General features: G+C 46.5%; 3 protein-coding genes across 4 annotated transcripts; 2 read left to right on the top strand and 1 right to left on the bottom strand.

Annotated features, from left to right (window-relative positions):
* Positions 1–69: 69 nt before the first annotated feature.
* On the bottom strand, positions 70–6,518 carry six5 (SIX homeobox 5). 2 transcript variants are annotated; one of them, XM_067245944.1, is made up of 4 exons: positions 5,827–6,518; positions 4,402–4,913; positions 3,271–4,371; positions 70–3,082 (listed from the first exon to the last, which is right to left on the bottom strand). In XM_067245944.1, exons 1-4 carry the CDS (start codon positions 6,516–6,518, stop codon positions 2,406–2,408), a joined length of 2,982 nt encoding a protein of 993 aa, XP_067102045.1. In that variant the 3' UTR covers positions 70–2,405. The 2 variants fall into 2 exon arrangements, with proteins under 2 accessions (XP_067102045.1, XP_067102044.1); XM_067245943.1 differs by having other exon boundaries at positions 3,271–4,913.
* Positions 6,519–8,023: 1,505 nt separating this feature from the next.
* tbcb (tubulin folding cofactor B) lies at positions 8,024–13,016 on the top strand. The gene is made up of 7 exons (XM_067246974.1): positions 8,024–8,209; positions 8,380–8,533; positions 8,857–9,000; positions 9,621–9,717; positions 10,155–10,346; positions 10,860–10,932; positions 11,139–13,016. The coding sequence occupies exons 2-7, from the start codon at positions 8,414–8,416 to the stop codon at positions 11,251–11,253; spliced, it is 741 nt and encodes a 246-aa protein (XP_067103075.1). The 5' UTR covers positions 8,024–8,209; positions 8,380–8,413; the 3' UTR covers positions 11,254–13,016.
* A 297-nt stretch (positions 13,017–13,313) lies between these two features.
* On the top strand, positions 13,314–22,800 carry clptm1 (CLPTM1 regulator of GABA type A receptor forward trafficking). Its single transcript, XM_067246904.1, has 14 exons — positions 13,314–13,406; positions 16,035–16,162; positions 17,116–17,239; positions 17,635–17,793; positions 18,034–18,151; positions 18,298–18,383; positions 18,715–18,835; positions 19,255–19,499; positions 19,804–19,897; positions 20,040–20,230; positions 20,420–20,515; positions 20,688–20,823; positions 21,399–21,566; positions 21,677–22,800. The coding sequence occupies exons 1-14, from the start codon at positions 13,353–13,355 to the stop codon at positions 21,868–21,870; spliced, it is 1,914 nt and encodes a 637-aa protein (XP_067103005.1). The 5' UTR covers positions 13,314–13,352; the 3' UTR covers positions 21,871–22,800.
* Positions 22,801–23,541: the final 741 nt, after the last annotated feature.

The raw sequence follows: 23,541 nt of genomic DNA, 5'->3' as shown, positions 1-23,541 counted from the left end.
GTATCCATTTATTCCCTTGTCTAGAATACTGTTACTTTAGAGAAAAGATTAAGTCCAAGACCAGAGATACTCTGTGCATTCACATATAGTTTATTACAATATCACAATAAAACTGTATATAAAAAATATAATAACTTTAAATACAAAACCTCTCTTATAGGAGAAGACATGTTATTGTAGGACACAAACAATCCCTTTACTCACAATCCAAAATGTTAATCAACATACATTATCTTTGGTTCATTCAGGCGGAAGTTATGTGTGTGTGTGTCTATTTGTCGGTGTGTGAGGGAATTTGGTTTAGATTTGCACACAACTCACCAGCCACTGTAACAGCATTTCGAGCACCACAATATGAGGGAAAAACACTCACAATTTCTAACCCTCTCTCTCACACACACACACACACACACACACACTTCCTCTGCTTCCAAGTCAGATATTGCATCAGGCTTCAGAAGTACTGCTTTGAAGCAATGAACAATTCTGCCAACAGCCAGCAACTCAAAACACACACTTTGCTTTGGCAAGCAAGAGATGGAAGTGCACCAGTCTCATTCCACTTGAAGCTGTATGTATGATCCATCACTTAGCCAGACATGGTGACTGGATATCATGTTCTAAAGATGGCTGGACCATGCAGAGTCCAGGGATGGGGAAGGCAACATCTTTGTAAATCACCAAACATTTGACAATATTCCCTCATTTTTGTCTCCTATGCCCGTTTTCCTTATTGCCATTCAGGCCGTTTAAAGTTAATGGTTTAATCTAAACTGATTGATACATGCATTAAATATACATAGAAAAGAAACAACAAAACTCACACAGATTAAAAATGATGACCTTCGCTATAGTCAGGAGGAAGACTCCACGGTGACTGTGTACCATTGATCTTTCAGAGACTCATCTACAGTCTGTGTGGCTCTAGCAGGAAACACCTGGCTCACTTACAAAGTCACACATTTGAGGTGAGTTTGACATGCCTTGGTTATGCAATTTTGGGACAGTTTCCTTGGCTTCTTTGTACTGGGTAGACTAAATCAAGTGCACCACAAATGTAAGACTATTTTAGTTTTAAACCAAGGTCTATTGTTAACCGCTATGATTTTTATGGAAGGAAACTGCCGCACAATCACACCAGAGAATCCCACCACTGTAAGCCACTCAGCCCTTGAGTGTAATAGCTGAGAGGGAAAAGTCACCAGGAGGCAAGACAGGGAGTTTTCAGAATGGAACAGTCATCATCGTAACACAGGACAGAGTGACCATGGGGATGTGGATCAAAATGTGCAAAATGGTCAAATAATTTGTTTCGTCTGCGTTCAAACAAGAAGGATCATGCAACCAAGTAGCGTCAGTTCATATTTTGCCTTTATCTACACTGACTGAGATAAGAGTTACTATACAACTCATATTAGGGTTTACATGTTCATACCTGGCTGGGTTGATGTTGTATCACTGCAAAATCCAACAGTCAAGACCACATAAAGGTGACAGACGGATTTGATCCCAGAAATAAGGCACTTAGGACTTCTCAAAATCCAAACACTAAATATTAAAACACACAGAATACATACGTCATTCATAACCAAACTAGTCATAGTGTAGTACGATTGTACAGTACTCTCATAATGTGCACATAGCATGTAGTAATGTGCACTGAGTGTAATCTGTATTAGTGTTCCAAAACTCAGAACGTGTCATGCAGAGGACACAGTACAATACACTAAACGTTGATTGCATAGTAGGGTAGAAAAGGTTGAATTTCCTGACTCCACTTCTTTCCCAATGTCTGTAAAAAGTCCACGTACACGAGGAAGTGGAGACGACCTCTCCACTCGACCGCTCCATGGGAAGAACAGGCAGGTAGGAGGTACAACTGGTTCTTTGGAGAGTTGTCAGGATCTCCTGTGGGTGAAACTAGGCCATAGGATGTCCTCTGACATGGGTTCCATGGTGACACCAGAAGTGGTTTGAGTCACCCAGGAAATACTTTAAGGCAGACTGACCTGACTAGTGTTGGGGAGCGAGAGGAAGTAGGGGGCTCTGGTATGCGAGACCAATGTCCAGTACATGTCTTAATGCAGATCAGTAACACAACTCTGGGGGATAGCCTGTAAATCCTCCTGCCAGTCAATCCATATGGTTTACAATCCTGCTGTCCTATCGCATGTAACTCTGCCCCCATCCACGTCAATCAGGGCATGTTTTATCCCAAGAAAAGTCCTCTCACACCTTACGTACAGAGATAGTCTTGAAAAGATGAACTGTGTCAACTTCAACCAGACAATCCAAGAAACAGAAACAAGGCGACCGGTGAGGCGACAAAATGAAAGGAAGGTCCCAGGTTGTTCCAAGTCTTGTAGTTCTAGAACGTGGAGTTTACAGGGAAGCAGAGGTCCTGTCTACAATCGCAGCTCGTCGTCCACCGGGACTGACTGGAGTTGGGTGAGGATCTTCGGGTCCCCATCCATCTCTTCAGGATCCCCCAGCTGGGAGTCCCTCTCCCCATCCTGGTCTGGGGAAGGACTCCCTAGGAGCAGGGACTCACCTCCAGGTAGGCCCAGCAGAGCGGGGTCCTCGGGTAGATCCTCCTTCCCGCGGATGTCAAACAGAGTCAGGCTGGCAGAGGTGGAAAGGGGCACGGGGCTCCAGGTGGGCTGGGGGAGCTGGGTGGAGGGGGTCACCCCACTGCACATGGGGCTGAGGGACAGCATGCTCTCTGGGGTGAGGGTGTTGGGAGGTGTGGGGGTGCAGGAGGGGTCTAGGGTGGTGTGCAGGGAAGGGATCGACGGAGGGGCAAGGCTGATATGGCCTCCAGAGTCTGGAGTGCCGTAGAGCTGGGAGGAGTTTATGAAGCAGAGAGGGGAGGTCTGGAGGGTGCTGGAAGCGGAGACGGGGAGGGAGGTTGGGGGTGAGAGGACGGAGGTCAGGAGGGGGCCTACACTGTTGGATGACAGAGGGGAAGCCTCGGGGACGGGTTTGACTGGTAGGCTGGTGAACTGGATACCTGCTGGGATGGTCAGGATCAGCTTCCCCTGCTGGACACTCAGGATAGGACTTCCTCCAAGGAGGAGGTTACCTAAAGGGGAGAGGAAAGGAGAGTAGAGGGGTGGAGGACACGAGAAGACAGGAGATGATGAGATGAGACACCTTGACACTCATTATTGCAGTTGAAATGAACAAAGCACTATATGGCTCATCTCATATATGGCGTATCTGCCTGGTAGATTGAAAGATGAACAGGAGAAAAGATATGGATTCAGCTACCTGGAGAGCCTGATGGGAGCTGGATGACCCCAGAGTTGAGCAGCTGGACACCAGGGCCAATGCTGGTGGGTGTGCCCAAGCTTTGGAGTGATCCAAGTTGGTTGATCCTAAAGGGACCCTGGGTGACCCCCCCTGCTGCTGGTCCAGAGGCTATGATCTGGAAGCCCCCCCCAGTGGAGGGCAGGGAGAGGGAGGGGGAGGCTGGGACTACCTGGGGGAAGGCGAGGGACCCGGAAGAGGAGACGGGGATGGAGGAGACTGGCACCAGCTGGGGGAGAGAGAGGGGCACCAAATGGGCTTGGGCTGAGAGGCTGCCCATGACCGTGTCTTTGGACTGGGGGGCCGGAACCACCTGTGTTGAGGAAGAGATTTGGCTGATGTGTGCCCCTGTTAACCCCTGGGTCTGAATCTGGGTTAGTGAGGGGGTGGTGGTGGAGCTTTGTTCCCCCAGCTGGTAAGTAAGCCCCTGGGCGAGCTGGCTGTTGTTCAACTGGGAGACGGAGAGGATAGTGGTGCCCTCCCCCAGTGTCGAGGCCCCAGGCTGTTGCTGCTGGGGGGTGAGAGGTTTGGGACCCAAGCTAAGTGTCTGGGGGGTCTGGAAGCCAGACAGGGTGGACTGAGGGAGGGAGGAAGTGAGGGTGGAGACAGGGACCAGTTGAGGGCACTGGGACACCTGAGCTCCAGAATGGACCAGCTGGGAGACAGGGATGCCTTGGATTGAGGGCACGACCTGGGGCAAGGAGAACACCTGTGGAGGGGTGGGGTAGCCAGAGGAAGAGACTACCTGGCAGATGGAACTGGAGGGGGTCAACTGGGAGCCAGCAGTGGCAAACACTACGTACTCGCCCTGTTGGTTGGCCAGGGGGACTAAAGGACTGGAGATAACCACACCAGTAGAGGAGAGTGAAGAGGGTAGGGAGAGGGGGTCCTGGAAGTGGCCATTTTGAGTCAAAACCAGGGATGGCATTGATGTGGGGGAGGAGAGAGTTGGAGAGATGGATGAGGAAGAAGAGGAGGGGGAGACGGTCACTGTGTGAATGCCGTTCTCTGATTTAATAACCATCCCCTCCGGGACATTGATGAAGTCTAGGGTGGGGATGGCTGACGCAGAGGGGCTCGCCAGGCTCCCACCATCCGCCTTCAGGTCTTCCGATGGGGGAAGAGAGATGGCCGGGCCTGGGGTGGAGCTGGTGCTGGGGCCAAGGACCACCGTGGGCAGGCTACTTGGCTGGGCCTCCATGGCACACATCCCCTGGTCCTCCAGCGCCAGGCCTACGCTCAGCTCCTGGCGCTGCACCCCCCCAGTGGGCTTCGAGGAGATGACCTGGGCCCCGTTGAGGAGCAGAGGGGAGTTGGCAGGAACAGAGCTCAGGGTGACAGTGTGGCCGTCACTCAGCGTCAGGCCGTTGATGATGACCCTCCCCCCCGTCCCGGAGATCAGAGAGCTCCCGTTGAGGAGGAGCGGGTGTGAAGCGGTAAGGAAGCCCCCGGTGCCGTTGAGGAACAGCTGGCCTCCCGTGCTGCAGGGGGCGCTGGCCAGGGAGATGAGGGAGGCGGTAGAGGAAGTGATGTCATCGGGTTTGTCGGAGATGTCATCCATGTTGCTGCCCTCGTCCTCGGTGCTGTGATTGCCATCTGACTCGCTGGAAGACAGGAAAAAGGAGACAAAGTGAAAAAGGAGTGAGTGGAGGTGTTTCCCAGTGAGAGAAGAAGGATGCATATTCACAGCTCAGAGGAGGTAGTGATGGGGGAGGGCAGTGGGAGGCAAGAGGAGGACAATCGTCAGCACAGATTGACTGTCTCTCCCTTTCCACTACAATCCCCAGTCAGATAAGATAAAAGCAATGGGGCTGTCTGCATTTTCTCTTTATCTCCCCTCACACACACCTCTCTGTCTCCCCCTCTCCCTCCACATAGCAAAGAGGCCAAGTTTACAGGACACACTAAAATAAACTCATCCTGGTGCAAAACATGATCTAAACTACAGTGCAGTGGTTTGGAGAGAAACAAAGTTACCATTTGATGCTGCCAAAGTAATGTATTTCTATCAAAAGGTAAATGTTATGAAAACAGCCACCCACTCCTTAGTTCTTTTCTTGTGTATCAGTTTCCCTCTGACTACACCTCTCCCCTTCTCTGCGCACCTCTACGCTCTCCCAGAGGTGCATGGCCTCTGAGGCGCGCCGAGGTCCGCGGGGAGACTGCGGTGCAGAGTTTCAGGAAACTCGAGCCAGAGTGGGCGCCCATATCTCACATTTCACAACAAAGCAACACGCTTGTGCTTAGAGTCGTGCTCTCGAGGACCTGTCTGGTGTTTTCTCTGTCAAAGGTTCATTCATTCAGCGATTATATGTGGAGATTAACTACAACTAGGCTATCTATTAATAGGGGGTTGAACCTTTGGTTGTTTGATATCTTTCCGTGTTGTCGGGTTTTGGCTTCACGTCACTAAATTAAGAAAAACATTTTTTTCAATCTAAAATGACAACATTCTGTTTCTCTTAGTAAATAAAAAAAAGTGACTTCAAACAATGCGGAGATGGCTTTTGCTTTTACCTTTTGCTATGGGTCCCAGACGGAGTTCTGTCTCTCTGCCGTCGATTCTTGAACCAATTACTGACTTGAGTGAGAGAGAGCCCGGTGACTTTGGCTAAGTTTTTTTTCTCGTCAGGAGTAGGGTATCTGTTACTTTTGTAACACTCTTTCAGTGCATTTCGAGACTTCTCCTTGAAGCAGTACACCGTTTCCTCTCCATCCCAGATAGTCTTTGGCAAAGGGAATTTTTTCCTCAGCCGATATTTGTCCACGGCACCTAGGCTGCGACCCCGAGACCTCTCCGCCTCCTTGTAACGCGCCTGTAAGTACAGGTCCTGAAGGAACCCATGGTTGCTGGGGTGGAAGTCGTGGCTCTCTAGAATAGCATACAGCTCTTTATATTCATCCCGGTGGAAAGCGACCAGTGCCTGGGCCTTGAGCAGGGTCTCGTTGCCACGTAGCAGCTCTGCTGAAGGAGGGATGGTAGAGAGAAATCTCCACAGGCGATCCACATTGCCCGCTTGTAAAAGAGCTTCGCACAGACATGCTACTTGGTCGGTCGAAAAACTGAGCGCAGAGTTCTGGAAACTTTGAAGCAGTTGCTCCGAAACTTCGTCCGGATCTATGTCTTCTTTCGTTTCGACGGGCTCCGCGGTAGACTCCTCCGGGCTATTCTCAGATTGCTCTGCAGAGTCCAAAGACAAGGAAGCCATTTTTACTTTAACTTTTTTTTCTTCTTGTAGTTCCTCCTCCCTCCCCTTCGTTCTCTCTCCCAGACCCATTCTCTTCGTCCGTCGACGACTGCCTGCCATGCACACGCGTCACGCCCCTACTCCCATACTCCCCTTGTCAATCTCAAAGATTCATTGCACCCATAAAATTAAATCTCTGTTTAGTGGTTTCTGTTGTATGTCGGGGTTTTGGACATTGGGTTTAGTTTAATCTAACAAGTCATTTAATTGCAGTTTGGTGATACAATTGTTTTACGTAACTGAAGATTGCATGTTGTTTTAATTACTTAATGTGAAGTACAGAATATTATCTTGATATTTGGAACGGACGTTTTTCAACTGTACACCAGACTGGCAAATCAGCTCATGTTCTGTCTCTGCTCTTGCTGTAAAGTTTATGGCTGTGTATGGTATCAATTACAGATGTGTTTGTGCATGTGCGTGTGTGATTATTGTCCTTCCAGTTTCTACATCTGAGGATCACATGAGCATGATCTTTCACCATGCAAGTACACACTGCCCAAATACACACGCACACACACACACATTTAACTGCTAACAGAACAAAAAGCCTCGTGTGTATAGTTTCGTGATAACATTGCAATGTTCTGAAAACTGAAATGTTGTGTGTGTGTGTGTGTGTGTGTGTGTGTGTGTGTGTGTGTGTGACACTGTGTGTCAGAGAGAGAAAGAGTGAGTGAAAACGAGAGTGAGATAAAGAGGGGCAGGATGAGACAAAGTGAGCGATGTGACCTAATGGATACTCAGACAAGACCAGGTGAGGTGAAGTGGAGCTCAAACGCCTCCATTTCAACCTCTACCTGGAATGTAAACCTCCCCCATACCCTTACCCCCTTACTCTTCTGGCTGGTGAATTTACCCCCCTCCCCCCAACACACACACACACTCTTTCATCTCTGTAATTTGCTCTTGTCCAGACATGCTACGTGTCGCTCCACCTTCAGTGATGTCCCGTGGATATTAACTCGAAAATCACCCACACAAAATGTAAGCAATTGGTAAGTCTGCTCCTTTCTGGCTGCTTTATTTAATTAGGCTTACACTTTTAGAAAATGTAATATTTAGCATGGCCCCTGTGAAATGTAGTGTACAATGAATTGTTTCGTCAATTATTATACTTAAGCGTATTTGAATAATAATTATGTTGACACAAATTAAGCCCATTATTTCCCCAAAAGCAATTCTACAACGTCAGCTTTCATAACACTGTAGCGCCACGGTGTGGTTACAATGTAGCTCACTCTTGCCGTCATCCCTTTCTCAATTCTTAGAGACTAGGCGTGGCCCAAAGCCCCGCGCGGTTCACCATCAACATGATTCACTGAGGTACGTAAGCACGTTTACGTCAAGAAATGTGATACTCATTGGCTAACACAATTCCCCACCCTACGTTTTTATATGACCGTGACTGGTCATTTGAGCTTGTGGGCGTGTAGAAAGTTCCAGAACTGGGCGTAGCAGGAATCTGTGTCGACGTTCATCCCTGGGAACAAAACAACCGCCGACTACCGTTTTGATTCCTTCCATCTCTTCATTGAATTGACCGCACATGATCCGGTGAACGATTTACAAGTATTAAGAGAAGTCAAATTATATTACTTGTATTGCCAAGGGGTTCAATAGCTCTAAGCAGAACAACAAAAGGAACATTGGTGAGTAAAAAATGCATGAATGGCTAGCCTAGCTAGCGCGCGGACTCTAACCTCATGTGACAACGTACGCACACTTGCACCGCCGGCTAACCCCATATTTGGCAGTGTATCTTGTGCTAGCTTACATGTATCGATAGTTACATCTTTATTATGTGTCTATTTTCCCGCAGTTGTTTTTCACTTTTCTCTAAACCAAAGTAAAAAATGGACTGTGGAGTGACAGTAGTCACCAATCCTACGGTGGCGGTGAGGCTGACCAGCACCCTGAGCTCGTTTGAGTCGAATCGTAGATTCAACAGGGGAATCACCATTGCAGAGTTCAAGGTAACAGTTAGGCTACTAGCTAGCTAACCTTTAAACAAACTAAATATCAAGCGAATGTCGTTTTACATATTTTGCCTCAAAGTTAATGAGCTACCCACATCGAGTATGATACGTAGTAGGAGAATCAATTGAGACCAGTGCGCCGCATCCTGTTCTCGGTGTTACATAGGTGTGGTTCATCAATGTAGTCCCACTGGAATGCAGTAAAGCATACCACACGGTATAATGATGATGACTCTGCCTAGACTCGGAAAATTAGTCAATGATGATGTTTCTTTTCTATATATCTGATGAGCTAGGTGTGTGTGTTTTGTCTTGTCTAGAGTAAGTTGGAGATGGTGGTTGGGACTCCTGCAGCTGGTATGGATCTCCAGCTCTTCAGCACCTCAGACAAGTTCCTGCAGAAGCTGGACAACAACGAGGCTCTGCTTGGCTCTTATGCTGTGGACGATGACTGCAGAATACATGTAAGTAGCCCATGCAAATAAAGACAGGTCAGAGCTTGTTGCATGTGTCCTATACACACTAACAGACTTAACCTAATCTTGGGCAAACACCTACTATTTCCTCTATATTTCCTATACATCACTGGATCCGTTATTGAACTGAAGCATACAGTCATGTTGACACTGATGGGGTGGTTTCTCAGTCCACCGCTGGTCTGAGGGCCTTTGAGTAACGCTGACCACTGCATGACTTGGCACTCTTTGAACTCCAGTCTGTTTCTGTAGCATTTTAATGACACTGCCGGGATGCCTGGCCAAACCAGCATGATCTGGCTAAACACAGACATTTATGTAGGACAATAGATGTAGATACCCAGACAACAGTCAAGCTTCAGTTGTGCTCACAGCTTTCCATGGTGCTGACCCTGATGAACCTTGCTGTGCGGAGTTAAAAGATTGATCATGGTGAAGAGACGCATCTGTATTGATAATGTTTCTAAAATATAATGATGATGGTCAAAGAGACTAACATGTAGTAATGGTGGTTATGAAACTTGGCTATCTTGAGGATGGTGGCAATAATGATGGTGGTGCTGATGATGGCGGTGGGGATTATGATGGTTGACTGATTGTGCCTGCAGGTGATTGATCGGAGTGGAGCTCAGATTGGAGAGTACAGTGACCTGTCCAAGGTGGAAAAGTTTGAGATCACAGATGACGCGTATGAGAAGAGAACAGGTACAGCAGCTTCCCACTCACTGCCATCCCTCCATCATAGCTGTGGCAGGCCTGGGAATTCCTGTGTTTACATCAGGCACTCTGTGGCACTGAAACACACTAACACGTTAACTTGAGGTTATCTGAGCCTCAGTGGTACTCCCTATGTGCTGACTCTTGTGTGATACTTCCTGTTTATCAGGCGCAAGGTCAAGGCCAGCTTTAACCTAAAGGTGCATGGTCTTTCAAGGATAAAAACCAATAATGGTAGTTGAATGATTATAATTGCGCCCCAAAAGCCGAGTTTGGTCCATGCACTTTAGCTCCTATATCGAATTAGCCTGGCTAAGCTTTCGCTTATAGTATCATATAACCCTAACATTTGCTCAGACTCTCATCCTAGATGTGATACTGGAAAAGTCATTATGATGGATGATCACCATCTTCCTCTTTCTCAGATTCCGTGAGGTCGTTCATGAAGAAGCAGAGAGTCGGACGTTTCAATGAGGAAGAGACTGCGAAGAAGGAGGCCGAGCTTGCCGCCCTCGAGGAGGAGGAGAAGGCGGCCGCTGCTGCCATCACCGTCGGAAACCGCTGTCAAGTGAAGGTTGTTGGGCAACCCACTAAGATTGGCACGGTTATGTATGTTGGTGAGTGAGGTTGCAGCTTATGTCCTTTTCCCAGCACTAGGATTTAGGCTTTAGAGGCCTGTTTGGCTGACACGACTTTCGCTGTATTAGACAAGCCTTTGTGTCCGCACAATGGTATTTGTATTTCAATTAAATTCAAGTTTATTGTCATAGTTACAGGATATACAAGTACAATGAAAAGCTTTGTGCCGCGGAGCTACCTACAACAGTGTAGTTTTAATAATCAAATAGATAGTAGCGGACAATAATAACAATAAAAGATAATATAATAATAAAATAAAAACTGTATTATACACAATACCTACTGACCAATGTAATGAAACAGCTAAGTTATTTCTACTAGTTATTGCATGTACACTGGCCTTGTTTGCCACTAACTAAATATTTATAATGGAATAGCTTAAGTCTATTTATCAGTTATATAAACAATAGTGTTTATTAGCTGTATTTAAGCCCCTGGAGTCTTGCTCCGTCAGTGTCAGGTGCATAATGACTCAGCCCTCTGACTTGCAGGTACGGCAGACTTCAAGCCAGGCCATTGGGTTGGAGTGAAGTACGACGAGCCACTGGGGAAACACGATGGATGGTGAGAGATGATCTGACACTGTGAGGTCGTTATAACCTCATAATATAGTCTAATGTGGTAGGAGTCTAGAGTAACCACATGAATTTCGAGTTCTACCTCTGGGAATAAGCTTGAATCTGGCAAGGTGTTTATTAAAGGCTTTCTCCTCTTGTTGAGAACTGACTCCTGATTTCTTTCCCCTCTTGTCTCCCCTCCCTCCTTAACAGTGTGAACGGCAAACGCTACTTTGAGTGTGAGAACAAGTATGGCGCCTTTGTCAAACCCCTGACGGTTACCACGGGAGACTTCCCAGAGGAGGACTATGGACTGGATGAGATGTAGGACTATGATGATGATGTCATAATTTCAAGGGGCCCATCTGAAAGGTTCCACTTTGGCCTCTGTCCAGCCACTAACCAGAAGCGAGGGACACCTGAGTGTCACTATTTTATATTTGTTTGGTTTTGCACTGGTTCTGATTGGAAAAGGTTATGGGATTAAGGCAGCGCTGCGTTTTGCGTCATCCCTAAAGCATCACTTGGACTAAAAATAGGAAACAGTCCAGCACACATCTCTTCCATTGTTTCGTATAAATAAAATTGTAGAGAAAGCAAAACATGGGGAGTCTTGACTGAGTGTAGAAAAGTTCTTGTAGCATCTATCGACAGCGTTTATGATATAATCTATTCAATGTTGCATGTGACCTCGTCACCAGGAAGTGTGAGGAATGTCTTCACACTTCCACTGCACCCTGCACCCATCTCCTCCCCTCAGTAACGTTTGTCTGTAATTGGAGCAGGTATCTCCCAAGATGGCCGTAAAACACTAACTCTGTACCACATCTGTTCAGATATTTAAGCGATCATTTCTATATATTTTTTGTGTACAAAGATGATTGTATAGAACAGTTTCATAGGTCATACTCATAGGCTACATGCATTTTTATTTTATTTTTTACAAATATAAAGAACTGTATGTTGCTAAGGGTAGTTCTATTGTGAGATGTTTGATATTGATTCATGTCAAACAGGTACATGCATCCAATATGCCTTGTTATAACATTGTCTTTGACTTTTATTTAAAGAATGACTTGTATTTTGAGTGAATAACCCTGTGGTTCCTCTTGTTCTTATGAAGGAGAGGATGAAGAAAGACATTCTCAATTAGTTTGCACTAACTTAGTGTTTTGTCTTGGTTCTTGACCTCTGGTTTTGTGCATTTCTTCCCAATTCTTACTACAACCAAATGTTTCTTTTATTGTAAATATAGAGGAAACTCCATCCAGTTTGAGAATTCTCTCTGTCCTAGCAATGTGGTATGAGGGTACAAATGCTGACTGAATTGGTGCTGAGAAGGTAGAAGTGTGTTTAGACAACATCTGTGTCTTCTCCTGTGTCCGAGGGAAATAGAAAACCATTTTGTTACCTCTCAATATTTACTCATCCCAATTTTCCAGCATACATCTCAATCAACTTTTTCACACTCCTACTTAAATGCCTGAGCACTGATGAGGCTTTGTGGACTGTTTGTATACTTTTAATCTCACCTACTTTTTGTAATCACAGAAATGACATGATTGTATTTGTCAAAGCTAGTATTTGGTTCTTTTTATCAAACAAAGTCATGTCAACTCAGTGATTTCTTTGTGGAAGGATGGAAGTAATGAAGGTTGCATGTATGAGTAATTCAAACACGTCTGTCCATATCGACAGCATCCCTTTCATAGACAGTTCATTTTTGCTGGCAACAATGCACTCTTCCAACACAATTACATGCCTTTTATCCTCCACCCAGGCTTCTCTAATAGGCTCTGTTGTTGTAGGACTAGTGGCTGCTTCAGAAGGACTGGCAGATGACAGCATGTGATCCGTCATGTGTAGTCACCCACATGAGGGTGTGATGCTTAGAAGAGAAACGTGAAATTCTTAAGCAAATTAGTCAAGGTTTTTGTCATTTTCTCTGTTTGTCTGATCAGTACTGACAGGCTATTGTGATTTACTTTTTATTGCAAACCATTGAAAACATAAAAAGGTGCTGGTGTTTATGTGCCATAATGTGTAATGATATCTTGTGCATAATAAAACGCATTTTGCCAGTATAACAAATGAAGTTGTGTTGATTAGAAAACACAGGTACTGGACAGTCACTGGTCCAATAGCCTGACATTTGAATTGGCCAAAGAGGTAGATTTTTTTCACGGGACAAGGAAATATATAGAATATGCCAAAACCAGTCGGTATACTGACACCAATGCAGGTATATCACTGATAAAAACTGACTTTACAGTCCCGGCTACCTGTACGTTAAAAAAGGGGGTAGGGAAGGGAAAAATAATCTGTTCTGCCCCTATACAAGCACACGTCACACCTATAGCCTATTGTAGCTGAGCTAACGCGAGGAGTGTGATTCTCTGCCAGCAGTGTGCGACAGAGACGGGGAAGATGGCGACGCAGGAGACAGAGGCAACTCCGCAAACCACCGTCAGCAACGGCGAGGTAAAAAAAATATGAATGAAATTATTTGACGGTCTTCCATTCTTGACAAATATGACAGAGGCGTGTCGTAAAATCCAAAAACCGAGAGTGACAGGTCAGGTACTTAACTGCGTGGACGATTATTCACAAGAGCCATGAGAGTGACGTTGTCAATTGCCGGTCGGTTTTAAAACGACCCCCTGCCTTTCACGATGCGTTGTTGAGAAATGATTTGGCTACCCAGCTGAATCTGCTAATTGGCTATACGTGTCTCTGCAAAATATTTATTAGCATATACTCTAGTTTGATGTGAAGGGAATGTATGCAATGTTATATCATCTTGATAAGTAGGCACCTGACTAGCTTAATGATGCTGTGCTTGGGTTAGCTTGTTAGCTAGCTAGTATCATTCGGTACCGTCTCCGCACTAACAGCGTGGTTAATTTGAGTAGCTAGCTAACGTTAGCTAGCATGGTGAACAAGCTAACTAGCCGGCCTGTTCTGTCAACGGGGAAAATGTAGTTGTCAATAATTTGTCATGTCGCTAGTCCGTAATCTGACTAGTCGTTTATTTTTACAAATCTTATGCATGCAGCCACTTAACTGAATACTTTAGCTAGCTAACCTTATCTGTTGTCTTGTATGGAAATGGGTGGTCATTCAGAGCAGTGATTAAGATGCTAGTTTAGCCAAGTAGGTAGGTAGCCTAGCTACTTGCTATCCAGTTAACTTTACATAAGCTGGTATGTGTTAACGTAAGGTTGTAGGTAACCAGGGGGCAGTCTCTCAGCTATTCAGTCGAGGTTTTCTCAGTGTAACGTGTTTGTTGTTGTCCTGGCTTAATATTCAAAATAAATAGCAGCTATGTTTGGCCTTTGAGTGTCAAATACGCACTCAATGTAAGCTTAGCTAAATGGCTCAACGCGCCTTCATCCCGTTTTATACTTATTACACATTTCCATCCTTTCATGCTAGTGTGGTTACCTTTACGTCCAGGACTCTACAGGTGTGAACATCTTAGGCCGCACATATGGACTTGACAGCTCTCTTGCTTTGTCTCAATAAACTGTGCCTTGACAGATGTCTCTACACGATTTCGCATGAGAAACGGGAGTCCTCAGTTGTCACCCCCAGCGCCAATACATTGTCTCTGGCTCGCACAGACCTCCTACGTCTCTCCAACATAATATACTCATAATGCAGAGACGCCTATCGAAATCCAATGCTGTCATCTCCAGAGAAACCAGTCACGCCTTGAATCAGATACTGTCACTCTAGAAAATGAGTTTGACTGCTTGAGCAATGGAACCACAGCTGTTTTTCCCTTCCTTTAATCACCCTATTCCTTTTTTCTCTCAATAACACCGTTCCCTCGTTTTTTTCTGTTACCCCCTTTATCTCATCCAATATTTTCTAAATTTCACTTTTGCACTGTTATACAGTAAAACATTGACAGACTGGAATGACTTGCCCCTCAAAAGCAAACCACACGGAAGCAGTGAATTATGTGACCAGTTGTTTTAGTTAAATGTTAAACCTTGTGTTCTTGATCTTCACAATGATCTTCGGGTCATTCTGACCCATCAGTCATTGTGACCCACCGTCGTATTGCGACAAATTTGCCTCATAAAAAAACAAAGTGAAGCATTTTCTTTTAACCGTTGGCCTGTCTCAGACCCCCCCCCCCCCCCCCCCCCATTGCAAAGGTTAAAAGAAAAGAAAAACATATTGTATAGGGTAAAATTGGGTAAACACAACGATGGTTCGTTATGAACCTTTGGGTCATGTGACCCGAAGGCAGCACAAGGTTAATCATAGTTGGGGGATTGAAGTGTAGGCTAATGATTATCTCAAGGTAGGCTAAATCAGATAACAACCTTTCTTGGATTTATGGTGGTCACTGCTATTTGTCCATGGACTAAATCTTATCTATCCCACTCAAAAGAATGGGCATCTGCTAGAGATAATGAAATCTTTTGGCTCGGCTAACAAAATAAGACTGACATGTTTGCCCCTATACAGATGGTGGTCCTCAGCGCAGATATGGCAGTAGCCATGGGCTTGAATCAGATAGATGATATAGGCCTAGACCCGTCCACTATAAAGAGTGGTGATGATTATCGGCGTGTTGGCTGAGACCTGCCTTCTGTGGGCTGTTCTGGCCCTTAGGGCTGTACCGGCAGTATGTTGGTGACATTGAGGGGAGATGTGATGTTGAGATATGGGGAGCAGCCTCATGACTTGGCATGGGTTCTTATTTTGTGCCTCAGTTGGAACGCTAAGAACCTGTCTGCCTGTGATTGTCTTGGGTTTGTCTCAGATGACTACTGCCCAATGACAGGCCGTTTGTGATTTCGCAATATTTTCCTCCCATGATTCCTCTCCCCTCTAATCAGTCTTCCTATACAACACAACTACTCAGTATTTGAGTGGTCAATGTGACCAGTGAAAACAAAGAGACTTGCCTCCACCTCTAAAGAAATGTGACCTTGTTTATAATATCATAACAATACAATATCATTGTAATTATATTACATAGCTTCATGAAAACTATGCTTAAGATACTGCGTCTGCATTTGTTTTGTTAAATTGCTTGTGTTTTGATCGTGGACATCACCTCTTCAGACTTAACTGTGTGTGTGTGTGCAGGTGAGCAGTAATGGTGCAGCAGCGGACGGCCAGGCTGTACAGACTGCTGAGAACGCTCAGGACCCTCAGCAGCAGCCTCCACAGCCCCCTCCCAACGCATGGCAGGTCATCAAAGGAGTCCTCTTCAGGTAGGACACACCCCTGGCTCACACACTCTGTACACACACACACACTCATTACACGCACACAGTGTGGATTTGTCATCAATGGGTGATGCCCTTTGGGCTCGTCGTGGGGCGGGGGGGCTTATTCTTATTGGAGAGAAGTAGCATGGTATTGTGACTAGTTTATAAGCCTCCCTTCTGACCTCAGTCATGGTCAGTGTGACAGGTCTAATCGCTGCTGTAAGCTGCTGTGTCCCTCTGAAGACCTCTGGCTTGGGGTCAAGGGTCAGGGTTGGAGCTGTCACAGGGCAAATAATGAACATGGAGTCTGGTACCATTGTGATACTGAAGAGGTGCACAGTGTGTGTGTGTGTGTATGTATATAAGGGTTTAGGATGAGAAAGACAGGTTGTCTAATGTCCAACACCATGGCTCAGGCTGAATTATAGGATCAATTACAAAAAAGAGTCTTATTGATCGTAGTGGAAATCACCCTGAGGTCAAGCTGAGGTTGTCTGTAGTTGTTTGACTCTGAGCTGTTTGGTTATTGTGCCTGTGTTTGTTTGAGAGCAAGAGCAGAGAGGTGTTTGTATTGGAGCTTCCACCAGTTAGAACTAGTGCATGAGCTCCTTAAAGACCCCCCAGGGTGCTGTTAGTTCCCTGAGGGGGGAGGAGGTTAATAAAGTGTTGTCCCTGCTTCATTAATGAGTGTCTAGAGAGTCTGATCCTGTCTTAGAGGCCACTTCCTCTAGAGAAGAGAGAGCCAACACCCTTATCTCCAAACAAACTGACCTCAGGAATGGTGTGCTTGGTCCCTGTGTTGGCATTCTGACCTGGCCTCAGCATCTTCTGTCCCTTCACTTCTCCCTGTTGTATCTGCTCGGTCATTTAGTCCAGTTTCTCTTGTCTATAAGTTGTCCCCCTAATTTCTTCCATTCTCTCCATACCTCTCTCCTCCTCCGTTTTTCGGTCTCCAGGATCTTCATTATCTGGGCCATCAGCAGCTGGTTCCGTCGAGGGCCAGCCACCCCAGACCCCAGTACCCCTGCAGGGGCACCGCGGGTACCCAGCCGCAACCTGTTCCCCAAGGAGAGCCTCATGGTACTGCAGCCTGCAACAACACGTCCTCCTCCCCTCTTGTACATCACAGCAAACGGGTTCCTAACAGAAACTTGCTTTTAAAATTCCCTGTAGATTTGAAAGGGAATGTATAGATTTTTCCGACACATTCCATATGATGCTGCTCAGAAAGAAGCAGATATGGATTTTCATTCTTGTTAGCTTCAGGATGGGTTAAACACAATGACTGTTGCTAAGGAACTGGTATTCACTGTGGATTTCATGCCAAATGTCATGAGTCAAAGAAATGACAGCTTCACTGTTTTCTTTTTTTCTTCCTCCTTTTCTCGGTCCCCACCTCCTTCTCTCCCTTTTCCTTCCTGCCTCGCACTGTCTCCCCCCTCTCTCTATACTTCTCTCCTCTCACCCCCCTCCAGGACCTGTATGTGTACATCTCACAGGATGAGGTTTTCTCCGACTTCAACAACACAGAGGCCCTGTTCTGGTTCCACAGAGACCTGATCTATGGAGACTGGAACATGGGAGAGGACGGGGATGGGTGCTACGAGCACTACAGGGACCTGGACATCCCTGAGGTGAGGAGGAGGAGGATGCTACAATACGGACGGATGGGGGGGGGGGGGGGGGGGGTTGTGGAGGACAGGAAAGGGGTAATGATGGGAGGAATTGAGTGAGGGGGAGGGAGGGAGATACAGGAGAGGAGTCAAAAAGAATACAAGGTGACAGCTGGTATAAAAAAAAATTAAAGTTGAATAAAGTGTAGCGAGAGTCTTTTCTCATCGGTGTCCCTCTTTTTCTTGTCTGGTGTGCAACAGTCGGTACAGATGAATGGTTCCCTCTACATACATGTGTATTTCACCAAGAGTGGGTTCCACCCAGACCCCAAACGCAAGGGACAGTACCGCAGGCTGGCCACGGTTCATTCCACACGGAGTAAGAAGCCAACGTTTGCTCTGCTCTCACACTTCTCCCTCTCAGCATCACTCACAGACACACACAGATTATCTCCATCAAACAACTGATATCAAACTCATTGGATCACCAGAACCAACTCTCATTTGTACCTTTAACCCCGACAGTGTTGAACAAGTTCAAGCGCAGGAAGTTCATGAAGACCAAGAACCTGTTGACGGGGGAAACTGAGGCTGATCCGGAGATGATCAAGGTCGGACATCTGGCATTGTTCCATATCTGTTACTATACCCCACTCATCACCACCTAGGCCTGCTATAGCAACTAGGGGCTGATCTAGAACTGGGCCACACAGAGCACACCTGGTTAGCTAGCTGTATAAACATGTATGTGATGATGCAGAGCTGTGTGGGTAAGGTTTCTTGTAACATCTGTTCCTCTTTGTTTTGATTTCTGGCTGCCCCTCCATGTCTTTCACTTTCTGTTTCCCTTTCTCCCTTTTCCCCCTCCCTCTTTCTGTTTGTCTTCCCCTCCCCTTCCACTTTCCCTTTCTTCTCCCCCCCCCCCCTTTCACCCCACCACAGAGAGCAGAGAGCCACGGTCCAGTAGAGGTCATCTCCCACTGGCACCCCAACCTGACCATCAACATGGTGGACGACCACACGGCATGGGTCAAGGGCTCAGTCCCCCCTCCCCTCGACCAACGTAAGCTCTTCCTTACCACCCCTACACACCTCATTGGGTCATATCAAGGGAGTCAGGTGGCTGAGTGGTTAGAGAATCGGGCTAGTAATCAGAAGGTCGCCGGTTCGATTCCTGGCCGTGCCAAATGACGTTGTGTTGGCAAGGCACTTCACCCTACTCGCCTCGGGGGAATGTCCCTGTACTTACTGTAAGTCGCTCTGGATAAGAGCGTCTGCTAAATGTATATATCAAACCCTCATTTGGAGGGGTACCAAAAATAATAAAGTATTTTGTGTCACATTTTGGTTGATGGGAATTTGCATTCAAGACTGCAAAAAGTGTCCCACATAAAAGTAAAACGGTAGTGCGTCAAAGGGCTTGTTTCAGGGCTTGGACACTGTGTGCCCCTAAAGTTGCTTTTTACGCCAACCCTTATACAGATGTGAAGTTTGATGCTGTGAGTGGTGACTACTACCCAATTGTTTACTTCAACGACTACTGGAACCTGCAGAAGGACTACTACCCCATTAACGACACGCAGCAGGCCCTGCCCCTCCGGCTGGAGTACTGCCCGCTCTCCTTGTGGCGCTGGCAGCTGTACGCCGCGCAGAACGCACGCTCACCCTGGAACTTCCTGCCCGAGGATACCTACGAGCAGTCTGATGAGGACCAGGACTCCGTCAAGGTCAGGGGTCAAAGGGGATCTAGGGGGGTTGGATGTTGTAGTTGAGGGAGTCCAAGAGTGCTGAGCTGTCAGTCTCCCCTGCCCTCCACTTTACTTCACACCTGACAAGCTTTAATCATTTATTGTTTTTATTTGGTGAATTAATACAGGATGGCATCCATGATGAAATAACATGTGTTGTTGCAAGCCACTAAGTGATTGCCTGGTGATTGTTGCATATCTCCTTGCTAGGCTGTATTTATAATCTAGGATCCATGCGGTTTCTACAGTAACGGTCACTAAGGAAGTGTGTGTGTGTGTGTAGGTGGCTCTGCTGGAGACTAACCCTTACCTGCTGGGTGTCACCATTGTGGTCTCCATCGTACACAGCATCTTTGAGTTCCTGGCCTTCAAGAATGGTGAGTTTGTCTGACTGTTTCTGGTGGTGTCCGTACGGAGGGGGTCTTGTGGTGTGAGAAACAGTCCCGGAGATATCCTCATGTCTCCTCTTCTCTCGTTTATCCCGCGTCTGTCTCTTTCTCCTCCTCCTGTCCATCTCAGACATCCAGTTCTGGAACAGCCGTCAGTCCCTGGAGGGTCTGTCTGTGCGCTCCATCATCTTTGGGGTGTTCCAGTCCCTGGTGGTGCTGCTCTACATCCTGGACAATGAGACCAACTTTGTGGTGCAGGTCAGCGTGTTCATCGGCCTGCTCATCGACTTCTGGAAGATCACCAAGGTCATGGATGTCAAGGTGGGTTCCTAAGGGGTCAAAGGTGGGTTCCTAAGGGGTCAAAGGGTGATGGTGGAATCCTCAGCGGGTCAGTGTGGGTGCTTCAGAATCAAGCCAGGGCCAGGGGTCAAAGATTGTGGGGTCATGGTGGATTAAGGTCAGAACTGTGACACCTGTACTGTGTTGATTCTGTCTGTTATCTCTCCCCAGCTGGACAGAGAGAACAAGATTGCAGGGGTCATTCCACGTTTAGTATTCCAAGACAAGTCCACGTACATCAAGTCTTCAACCAAAATCTACGACGATGTAAGTCACACCCCGGCACCTGCTAGACGCCCCAACTCCACCCCTTATTGAACCAGAGGAGACATCTGACTGAACGGTTTGGATTCATCTACATGTACTAATTGTTTCTTTCTCCGCTCCTCTGCTCTCCTCCCCTTTCTTTCATCATCCCCCCCCCCCCCCCCCGTTTCAGATGGCCTTCAAGTACCTATCGTGGCTGCTCTATCCTCTGTTCGGCTGCTATGCCATCTACAGTCTGCTCTATGTAGAGCACAAAGGCTGGTACTCCTGGGTGCTCAGCATGCTCTATGGCTTCCTCCTGACCTTCGGTGAGTCGCTGACTCACACGGCGCTCAATCCTCTATTCAACAAATACTTTCAAATACTTTAAATAGGCTCCCAGGTCCTTTAAAAACAGGCTTCTGTCTGCTTCGAGTCGGGTGTGTGGGATGGAGATCTAGTTGGACACGTATTGGTTTTTGATTTTTGCAGATCAGTCAAGCTCAGATAATGGTTAAGAAAATCCTTTATTTTTTTCTTCTCAATAGTGATGTTTTGAGGCCTCAATCAAATCATCAAACATCATACAGTTGTTTAAGACTGACTCGTATTTTTCCACCCGCTAATTGATTAGATCGGTCTAACACAAAAGCAGCAGTCTGTAGCCTATTGATCAACCATTTGACAACCTCTGGTGTCTGTATATATCCAGTCTATTATCATTCACAAGGCCCTGCCCTTATCTATCCAGCTGAACGAGGGCGCTGGTCTTGAGCAGACCAGGACAAGGTCCACTAATCCAAGTGTCCACATTGTTTCTGTTCCTGCTTCACAGATGTTATCTACATGCTGAGTTGTTAACCTCATCTCGTTTCCTGTGTCTTGCTCATTTGATTGGCTCCAGGCTTCATCACCATGACGCCGCAGCTGTTCATCAACTACAAGATGAAGTCTGTGGCCCACCTCCCATGGAGGATGCTCACCTACAAGGCCCTCAACACCTTCATAGACGACCTGTTTGCCTTCGTCATCAAGATGCCCATGATGTACAGGATAGGATGCCTCAGAGATGGTGGGTCTTCAGCTCTGATCTACTCTGTCCTCCTACTCTTCTCATCTTGGCTCATTCCTACATCTGTACCACACATCCCATAATATTCTCCCTGTCTGTCCACCTCCTAGATGTGGTGTTCTTCGTCTACCTGTACCAGCGTTGGATCTACCGGGTTGACCCCAACCGGGTCAACGAGTTTGGCACCAGCGGTGTGGACCCGTCTAAGGACAGCACGGCGGAGGGGGAGGTCGCCGCGGTAACAGACACCCCTGCCATCGCCGCTGTCACAGACAAACCAGATGGAGAGAAGAAGAATGATTAACAGAGACCAAGTTATCCACCCCCCCCCCCCCCGCCCCCACCAAGGTCCCTACACCATGAACCCTGAACCCCCCCCTCCCCCCCACTTGCCCTTGCTCCTGGGGCGTGGAAGACTCGTGGAGACCCAGGCAGAGTCCAAAACGGCCAATCATCTGCCAAGAAAAGGAGTCATCGTAAATCTGTCATGGACGCCGCTTAAAAAATACATTATTATTTCGGTTCAACTTTCTCCTTGATTTTGAAGTGGGGACCCGCTGCAAATCATATTTAATGTAGACTTACCTTGTCTCATTTGTCAACCCCCTCCCTCCTCCTCTCTTCTGTTTTGCAGTTCAAGTGAAGTAACACAACGATGTGATGTATACTGTTATATATAATTTAGATTGGGTATCTGGAGGGGGGGGGGGGGGGGGGGGGGGGCTGTGAGTAAGGAGGTGTGTGTGTGTGGGGGGGGGGGTTGGCTGACAGTACATATCTCTTTGTATTTTTAAAAGTACAGGAAGAAAAAGAGGCCAAGTGCAGCTTTGCTCTGTCTGTGGATTACTTGTGAATTTATTTTCTGTCATTCCATGTGTGAGCAAGCTGTGTCATGGTTTACCTGGTAACTGGGGTGTAGTGCAGGAGGAGGCAACTGGAAGGGTCCTGATCCAAGATGGCGGCTGAACGGAACCAAGATGGGCCCTGTCCAGTCGCTACTCAATACAGTGATTAATACCCGAATCTTTTTTTAAACAAATGGTTGTTGTTCCCAACTTGAGCAAAAAAAACACAAAAAAACAGCCTTGTAGGTATTAATATAAATATATATTAATATTATTGATAATGATGACTTGATTTTGTTTCTGTTTTTCAGTCAATTTTTTTTTGTATGTCCTGAAACTGTACAGAATCTGAGCTTGTAATGTTAATAACACTGATCTCAAACTGTCAAGCAGTAGTTCAATTGCTGTCTTTCATTCCCTACTTTGGAAATGTCCTGCATTCACACTCCAGGCAAGAGGAACCACAGACCTGCTCTGTGGGCTAAGTTTACCAGGGAGGAATTAAGGGTTGACCGTCAGCTTTCAGTCTGTTTAGTTATGAGGGAGGGGTTACATATTTTAACATTATTTGACTTAAAGTATAGCTTAGGATGGTGGCCCCTGGTCTTCGCTGTCCTGTACAGTATGTTTGCAACTTTATTCAGATGAACAGGACTACATAAAAAAATCCTCCTGTTTCTTTGTGCAGTGGCTGGAGACGAGACTAAGAACAGCTCGATGAGTAACAGATTTGCACATTGTCCATTTCAGTTTGCAGACCTCAGATTTGGTAGGTTACAGGAGTACAGTCCTCAGTCGGATACCTGCAATTAAAACATGAACCCAAAACTGATATTATTCCTTTCAGCTGCTGGGATGCTGATAACTGATATTGCATCAGATTCCCAAATGAAAAGGGGGATGAGCGAATGTCCTCCAGCCTCTTGCCTACTGATGCGTTTTCCCCTAAATCATGCGGTTTCACTTTCCATTTATTTAAGACAATTTCCTTTCTTAAGCACTAGATGGCAGTACATCGCTGACTAACTTTAGCGCACAAGTATCCCACTCTTGGATGCATTGTGTTATGTTTATTTCATGGTATTTCAGTCAGTGGAACAGTTGAAACTACGACTTCTTGACGATTTTAC

The sequence above is a fragment of the Osmerus mordax genome, chromosome 11, assembly GCF_038355195.1.
Source record: "Osmerus mordax isolate fOsmMor3 chromosome 11, fOsmMor3.pri, whole genome shotgun sequence".
NCBI lineage: Eukaryota > Metazoa > Chordata > Actinopteri > Osmeriformes > Osmeridae > Osmerus > Osmerus mordax.
Note: the sequence above shows the minus strand (reverse complement) of the source record. Positions and strands in the feature narration are given on the sequence as shown.